Below are 8,363 nucleotides of genomic sequence, written 5' to 3' on the forward strand. Positions count from 1 at the left end.
AAAAAAAAAAAGTCATCTTCCCATATAACTTATTTTCTCCAATCTCCTTTATCTTCCCTCCCCTAAAATCACAGGTGTAACTGAAACATTACTTGCTTCATAATTTCAATCACATATAAACATTCTTGGAATTAATTACATCACTTCTGGTCATAAAGACTAGTTAAGCACAGTTAATGTAACATATTTCTTCCACGTTTTTCGCTTGGAAGGGCAGCTACACCCAGATAGAGCACAGCACAAGTTTATGGTTGGGCATCTCACTTTTGCTTAACACAGCGTCACCTATGAATTCACACACCTGCTCCAGCAGAGAGTAAAATTCCCCAAAAGAACACCATCAAGACAAACAATACCATGATAAAAAATCCAAACTTTGACAAAAATTCATAAGAAAAAGTTTAAAATTGGAGGCAGTCGTCAAGTTCTGAGTGCAGAATGGTGGATTACAGTGAATGTTATTTGCTCTCATCTCAAAGATATCACTGGCAAGGATTCTTCCTCCTCAGGTATTAGAAAACTTGAGGAACATTCTCAGAAGAGGAAAATAAAGTTGCAAACAGGACAATGCCAGTGACAACAGCTGAAGTTGGATTTTTTTTTTTCATATATTCTAAAAAACATCAGGCTGCAAAGGTCATTCATTTACTGTGAACCCACATCAACCTGTTAAGAATTCATTTGGTAAAAAACAACTGTTATGAAGTAGGTGGTTCCAAAAATACTTTCTATCCGCTTTGTCAAGATCCCTTTAATCTCTCTGTAAGCATTTCTAATCTTTCAGTAGGAGATCAGAAGTATCAAGGCTGTGTGAATCCATACCAAGTGCACAGACATACTGGCCACACGTATCTGTTAAATAATAGGACAGAATACCTACCAGTCACACTGAGATCAACTTTTTCCTAAGTTAACACAAGTAAGCAAAGCCTCCTTTCAATCAGGTTGCACTATAAACTGAACATTTTACACCGTATGTTGCAGACTTCTTCGCAGGTGTTTTACTTGGCAATGGTGTCATTTTTCATGATGATAATTTCTGACCAAGGTTAATACAGGAGATTCACACGGTGCAAAAAAAGAGATCTACCTTCACTCTCAATTTGTCATCCACCAAGGCCAAATATCCTTGGAAGCTAAGAAGAAACACCAACTCAAACTGAGGAATTAATACTGAAAAATTTAAGCACTGATGCCAATCATTCCAGAAGAAGAAGGTGAGATGCAGTCTAAAAATAACAGCCAGTTGCCTCTGTTGAATGACGTACAACAGCTAGGCACACACCTGACTAAAGCTCGTTTCCTTGCCTCCTTTGCTCGTACTTTCTTCATGAGATGCTCCAGTTTCCCTGACTCATCAGGCTGGATCCCAAGGTCCTCATCCTCTGCTATGTTGATGATGTCCCTGTAGAACAAAGAGATATCGAACCCTCCGAGCTTCTTCAAGTGCATCAAGTCCAGGATAATACCTAGAAACAAAGCAAAAAACAGGACGAGGATCACATAAGCTGCTTTTTTTTTACATTGGCATGTTCCTCAGTTTTTTCTGCCTGACCAAAAGTAGCACCAAATTGTCCCATCTGCACCACATAGGGAAGTTTCAAGGGAAAGAAGCAAAAGACTTTCTTCAGCTTCAGTCAAAGCAATGTGGCGTGGAAAATGTTCCCTCCCTAATTAAGAATCTGGACAACTTTGTGCATGAAACAGCTCTGACAAGCTCCTATAAAACATACTCTTACTTCAGGCAGAGAGAGAAGAAATGACTTCAACAGTTCCCTTTTCCCAGTGTTAAGGTCTAATGCATCAAGGATGCTTACAGCTTCTACATCTAGAACATATGCTAAATTCCAAAAACAGTGGCTATCTCAGCTGCATAGCTGAACTAACGAAACGTTTGCTCTGCAGTCTCTGAGCTCAGGTTGCTGCTCTTCAGCTAATTCAAAGTGCAATCATTAAAGCAACCTTCCTTTTGCATTGACTTGGTGCTGTTATTTCCCTCTCTAGTGTTATTATTCCCATCCTGGAAAATGGTGGAACAATGAAATAAAGTACACTTTGTTTTCCATGGACAATTCTGATTTATGATAAGAAAATAGAGCAGCCCTAGAAAATAAGTGTTCATAGTTGGAAACCAGTCATCCAACCTGGTTTCCAAAGGTTGCTCCAAAATTAATGCCTCATGTTTATTTCCATGGAAGTTACAACAGATACAAAGAGTACAATTACACTATTTGACAGAGCAAATTCTCAGCTACAAAACACTATTTTTCAACAGTCACCACCATAAACTATGCATTTTTGTCAGCAGTGAACAAGAGTCTGCATGCCACATGTAGAAATCTGTTCACAGCTGCTATGATGGTTGTAAACTAGTAAAATGTTGCCCACACAGTCCATCTTTCATCAGCCTGAACAGATGGAAGTCAGAAGGTGCCAAATCTGGACTAATCAGTGGGTGTAGAAGCATAGTTCAGTCAAGACTGATTCATGTTGAAGCCAAGACTGAAATGTGCTTCACAGTCCTCAAAGTGCCAGGGGACATGGCATTACAATGTTGCAAGAGAAAGGCTGTCTTCTCCTCTGGTCTGACTCTGGAAGTTTGAGTTTTCATCTTAGTCAGCAACACGATGCAGCAGTCAGAGTTGATTGTCCAAATTCCCAGAAATACAGAAGGACCACCAGTTTCCTATCCCAAAAGACCACACAACAGTTTACCTGACAGAGACTATATCTTAAACCTTTTCTTCAATGTGAATCCACATGTTGCTGCTCCATGGACTGCCTTTTTTGACTCCAGCTTGTAGTGGTGACACCACGTCTCATCACCAGTAATGATGCAATACAGGAAACTGTTACCTTCAGCCTCTATTGGTTCAACAGGTCTTGATATACTTGCATATGATGTTCCTTCTGTTCCTGTGTGAGCATTCGCGGGACCCAGCTGGCACCAACTTTGCCAACATCGTTGGCAACATCGTTTCCAATTGAAGCTGATATTCAGATCTGTACACAGCTCCCCAGATGTAATCTGAGGATTCACAAGGGTGAGATGACTGAGACACTCTTCATTTCATGCTGTGACAGCTGTGCATGGCGTCTGGAACGTGCCTTGTCCTTCACGTTGCTGTCACAACTGCTAAAACGCACCACCCACTGCCTCACTGTGCTCACATCCACTGTTTGGTCCCCATAAACATTCTGCAAGTGTTGATGAACGTCAATGGGTGCCTTTTTTTCCACATGGAGGAATTCAATGACACACCTTTTCCTCACATGCACCTCCATGTCAGACACCATCAGACTGCCTCTCTGCTGCCATCTGTCACACAGCAACAAGATGCCACAGAATATCTGTGGGAAGCTTCAATCTCTAAGACCACAGCGCCAACATCCACCTCTGACATCGTGGGCCAACATAATAGAAAGCATTATTTTTGAAATCATCCTCCACAGAAAGCATCAGAAAGTTTCCTTAGTTTTGATAGTTCTATATTTTTTTTCCAGCACAATCTTGCAATGCAGTTAATACCTGCTGCAAGGTCACATCACTTTTATTCTGCCTGAAATTAGAGACTTCTGTTAAAGGGGAGAATACTGACCTGTGTCTCTCAGATCACCAGCTCTGGTCCTGGCCAGCTTGGCCTTAGCATTATCATTGGCATGAGGGTTATCCTCGTTGGTGAAAAGCATGATCCTTTTGTGGCTCAGTCTGACTTGGACATTGCTGAAGAGATTAGAGCAGGCCCAGAGCGCTTCACCCAGTGAATAGTCAGCATTGTGGCCAAAGGACTCACGGAAAAGTAATCGTCCTTCATCTCCCCTGTACTGGTCCAGCTCCAGAATACGCTTTGCACCTATGGGAAATAATAGCATTTGCAAACATCAGAAATTCTGAAAGAAGTATTGCAAACTCTTCTAAAGAAGCACTGAGAGTTTCCTGCAGCTGTTATCTGATTGACATCCTTCAGCAGCTCTACAGTGGTGCCTTTCTACCGCCTGTCTGAGAAAACTGTTTGAGATACACTAACATTTTCAACATTGTAAGCTGGTTATCAGTTGAAAGCACCTGCAAAGGCCAAGAGAACGCAAAGTGACCTAGCGTAAATGTGGGGCACCTTCTGTTGCAGGAAACAGGCAGGGATCAAAGAATCACGCACCCTCTGCATTGAAAGCATAAGTTCTCATTAGGAAACACAGCAGTTGCACCCCCTGCAGAGGAATGGCAGACCACTGTGCCGCCAGCAAAAAGCAACAAGGCTGAAATACATCCTGCATCTCCATGGCAGGTTGGGAAGAGAGAGAACTCCTCCTGCTCCCTTGTGCTGCATGCTTGACAGTATCACTCCAGACGTTGGATTCAGCCCAGATAACCACAAGGGCTCCAGCAATGTTCAGAGCATGTACCAATGGCCTTTTAAAATCCCTATGGATCACTCCAGCCCAAGTATCACTCCTTCTCCCACCCACCTGAAAGTAATTCTCCTGTCTTCTTCTACAACTCTACAAAAGACAATAAGCTTTCATTTTTCAGCTGCTGCAATCTGCAGAGTTTCTTCTTTCATCCTTCACTCAAATTCAATAGCAATCTTGAAATCACACCCAAAAATGTCTTTTTTTGTGCATTTGCTATTTTATTTTCATGCTCAACATTCCTTAAATTAATAGCATTAATTTTCATAATAACTACATAACTAACTATAATGTCTCCCTTCTCCAGAGCACACATCTCTCCAATGACAGTAAATACACTTCCTTTCCCACAACGTCTCCCTTTCAAATTAGCTATCTTTATAAGCAGGACAAAGCTACTACCTCTAATGCAGAGAAAAAGGGCAAACAGGGAAAGAGAAGGAAAAAGGATGAGTGAGAAGCCTAAGATACTGCCAAAGAAGGAAGAAGAACCTAGGGCAGTCTTGTCAGGTCCCACTTGTAATTAGTTCCGAAACTAGGACAAGGCACAGTTCTTGCAGGGGAACCCAGGCTTACCAAAGCATGAGAGCAAGAACACTAACTTGCAGCTCCTAATTAAGAAAATGAAATGAAACCTCCTCCCCAGAGATACAGCCAGTTGACAGAGTTCCCCTACAAGACTCTCAGCTGTCATAGAATTTGTAGCTCCTAACATGTCTTTGTTGCACTCCCCCCGGTATCTTCTCCAATTTACCAACTGGCACTTCTGTTAACAAGCACATTCTGTGTAATCCTAACAAAATAGAAAAGCAAATATCAAGTATTTGTTATGAAAATAAGAGAAAGAACACTCAGTTAACGAATTGTACAACCTGTTCTAACTGACCCTGATTGAGCGTTGGGGTTGGATAAAGATGGCTTCCAGAGGTCTCTTCTAACCTCAGCCATTCTGTGATTCTGTGATATTCTCCATTAGTTGTCATTTCTGGTGCCTTATCAAGACTGAGCCTTATTCTGAAGTGTGGCCAGCACATGATGGGTCTTCAAGAGTTCTGCTGAGACCCTCTTTAAGAGACTGCAAGAGGATGACCACAGTAAAATAGATAAAAAAAATGAAACAGACATAGAAAGGCAATCAGAACCAGGTATAACAGAAAAGGCTAAGCTCCCACAATGTTTTTAAAATTCCTCTACATTACTCAATCATTGAATCATTAAGGTTTTAAAACACTAATAAGACAATTTAGTCTGTCTATAAACCCATCCCCACCATGCGCACTGACCATGTCCTCAGTGCCACAGACACACGGTTCTGGAACACCTCCAGGGACGGTGACTGCACCACCTCCCCGGGCAGCCTTTGCCACTGCAACACTGCTCTTTTAGAGCAGGTTTTTCCTCATAGACAACTTGAACAACCATTCCCCCTCACCCTTTCAGTGTTACCTGGGAGAAGAAGCCAGCCTCACCTCGCTACAGCCTCCTTTCAGGTTGTCATGGAGAGCAATAAGCCTCCTCCAGACTGAACAACCCCAGTTCCCTCAGCTGCTCCCCATCAGAATTGTGCTTCAGACCCCTTGCAGCTCCGTTGCCCTTCTCTGGACACACTCCAGGGCCTCCATGTCTTTCTGGTAGTGAGGGGCCCAGAACTGAACACAGCACTTGAAGTGCAGTCTCATCAGATCTGAGTAAAGAGGGTCAGTCACCTCCCTGCTCCTGCTGGCTGTGCTATTGCTGATACAAGCCAGGATGCCGCTGGCCTTCTTGGCCACCTGGGCACACTGCTGGTTCATGTTCAGATGGCTATCAGCTAACACATCCAGGTCACTCTCTCCTCCCAAAACACATCTCAGAAACAAGAACTTTTCCATTTACTTGACAGCTGTTTTCAGAGAGACCAGTTACTAGCAACACTACACAGATTTCCTCACGCAAATCTTCATACCCCTTTACTCCTCTACCTGGATTGTCCAGCTCCTGAAGGACATAGACATGCTTGAAGCCTGCAGAGTTCTTGTTGTTCTCCGTGCCATAGAACACAACACTTAAGAAATCCTTGTCACTACTAATAATTTTGCTGGTGTACACATTCCGGATGCACTGAAAAGAAAGTACAGGGGTCAAAACGTGAAGAAAACGAGGGGCAGTAACAATACAAAGTGCAGCCTTTGGCAATCAGCGGTTCCGACGGGCAGACTGCAGCAGCTACGTGCTGAAGGCAGAGGGCCCTCGGAGGGCCACAACCGCCCTGCCTTCCTCACCTGCATGGTCATGTCAAAGGGAGTGGCCGCCTCCTCATCCTCGTAGGGCTCGAACATGGCCTTCGAGGCGTCGACCAAGAAAATCAAGCTGTCCCGCCCCGAGAACCTGTGGTCCGCTACGTTGAGGGGGAAAGGCAGCCGCATCAACGCCCGGGGCGCCCGCTGAGGGACCGCAGCCACGAGCTGCCCTCGGCCGAGGGGAAGGTATCTTACCGACAGCCTCCTGTCCCTCCTCCTCCTGCTGCTCGCCGTCCTCCTCCTCGTCCGGCCCGTCGCCACGATAATAGGACACCCAGTCGGCCATGGCCGCTGCCCAGGGAACCGCCGCTCAAAGCTCCCTCAACCTCCGTCGCCACGCGCCGATGGCCGCGGACCGTCACTCATCTGAAATCCCCGCCTCCCTCGCCACTCTAGCCAATGACGAGGCACGAAGGGGCCTCGCGCCCCGCCCCCCCATGGGTAGCCACGCCCTTATCTCGACGAGGATTGGTTGCGGGAAGGAAAACAAGGCGGGAGCTCCCTGCCCGCTCCGACGCCAACTCCGGAAGAAGCAGCAAGCCTCAGCCAATGACCGATTGACGTTTCTAAAGTCCCGCCCACTCGCCTCCGGAACCGCCCCTCCGGAACAGCGGCGCCGCATAACGGCGCAGTGAGGAGGCGCATGCGCAGAGGTGGCGTTGCGCCCTCCGTTCTTAACGCCGGCCCAGCAGCGGCGTTCGGTGCCGCGTCTCTGTCCCTTCTTCTCCGCCTCAAGGCGGGCGGCCGCGCGTCCCCATGGAGGAGCCGCCGGCGCTGCACCCTGTGAAGCTGTACGTGTACGACCTGTCCAAGGGCATGGCCCGCCGCCTCAGCCCCCTCATGCTGGGTAAGCACCGAACGGGGCCGGCCTCGGGCCTGAGCGGGGCGGGGCTGCGGGACCCGGGTCGGTGGAACGGCTGCGCCTGCAGCCAGGCCCACGTCTTCATTGTCAGGCCCGTGGTTCGATTGTTCGAACTAATACTGACCGGCCTCGTTTCAGAGTGTTGGTCCGGGCGTAGACTTGTGCAGGAATCGGTTGCCAATGTCATTGTGGAAACCTTCCTGTAAATTGAGTTGTGATGGCTTTGTAGCTCTCCTCACCCACCCTCAGGGTCTGCCAGCTTTCTGATTTCCACGTGAAAGCTAGCGGCGTGTGACTTCATCGCTGGTGTATTTTATGCTGTCCGAGCAGCTTTCAGTTTGTAACTGTGTGCTCGAAACAGCTTGATGCTAAACGTGTAGCAGTCAAGTCATGAAAAGGAAAGCTTAAAAACCTGCCCGTGTCTCCCGTCAGTGTGGGAAGTGCTGTGTTGTGTGCCGCCCAGGAACTCAAGGCCTGCCGGTGGAACAGGGCCAGCACGGCCTGCCTGCTCACAGTGACAAGGCAGAGTGCACAGCCCTTGAGGTTACGTGGATCCGGTGACTGGGTTATCTATGATACAAACAGTAGTTTGGTTGGTTGATTTTTTTTTGTTTTTTTTTTTTTTGTTTCCCTCCCTTTCAATTTAACTGTCTTCACGCAGGCCTGGCAGGCTTCCAGATTATTTTTAGAAACTTTCCAATGAGAGAATGATGGGCTTGTCTCATGCACCCAACTACTATTTTTTTGTTTTACTTAACAACAAAAACTGCTGCTACTTTAACTTTCAGATGATCAATAGCTACTTTCTTTTT

The 8,363-nt window shown here is 46.1% G+C and overlaps 2 protein-coding genes across 4 annotated transcripts in view; one reads left to right on the plus strand and one right to left on the minus strand.

Annotated features, from left to right (window-relative positions):
- XRCC6 (X-ray repair cross complementing 6) overlaps positions 1 to 7,062 on the minus strand; it is a 13,353-nt gene extending 6,291 nt beyond the window's left edge. Inside the window, exons 1-5 of one of the 3 annotated variants that reach the window (XM_003202301.4) lie at positions 6,885 to 7,062; positions 6,672 to 6,787; positions 6,372 to 6,510; positions 3,600 to 3,854; positions 1,286 to 1,469 (exon numbers count right to left, since the gene is read on the minus strand). In XM_003202301.4, the coding sequence (XP_003202349.1) occupies positions 1,286 to 1,469; positions 3,600 to 3,854; positions 6,372 to 6,510; positions 6,672 to 6,787; positions 6,885 to 6,975 (785 nt within the window). In that variant the 5' untranslated portion in view covers positions 6,976 to 7,062. Of the gene's footprint in view, positions 1 to 1,285; positions 1,470 to 3,599; positions 3,855 to 5,296; positions 5,476 to 6,371; positions 6,511 to 6,671; positions 6,788 to 6,884 lie in introns of those variants that run through there. The other 2 variants (XM_031554254.1, XM_019614499.2) reach the window with 2 other exon arrangements.
- A 252-nt stretch (positions 7,063 to 7,314) lies between these two features.
- The window catches only part of DESI1 (desumoylating isopeptidase 1), an 18,788-nt gene continuing 17,739 nt past the window's right edge, over positions 7,315 to 8,363 (plus strand). Inside the window, exon 1 of the mRNA XM_003202300.4 lies at positions 7,315 to 7,536. Coding sequence (XP_003202348.2) covers positions 7,446 to 7,536 — 91 coding nt within the window. The 5' untranslated portion in view covers positions 7,315 to 7,445. The remainder of the gene's footprint in view (positions 7,537 to 8,363) is intronic.

Source organism: Meleagris gallopavo, chromosome 1 (genome assembly GCF_000146605.3).
Source record: "Meleagris gallopavo isolate NT-WF06-2002-E0010 breed Aviagen turkey brand Nicholas breeding stock chromosome 1, Turkey_5.1, whole genome shotgun sequence".
NCBI lineage: Eukaryota > Metazoa > Chordata > Aves > Galliformes > Phasianidae > Meleagris > Meleagris gallopavo.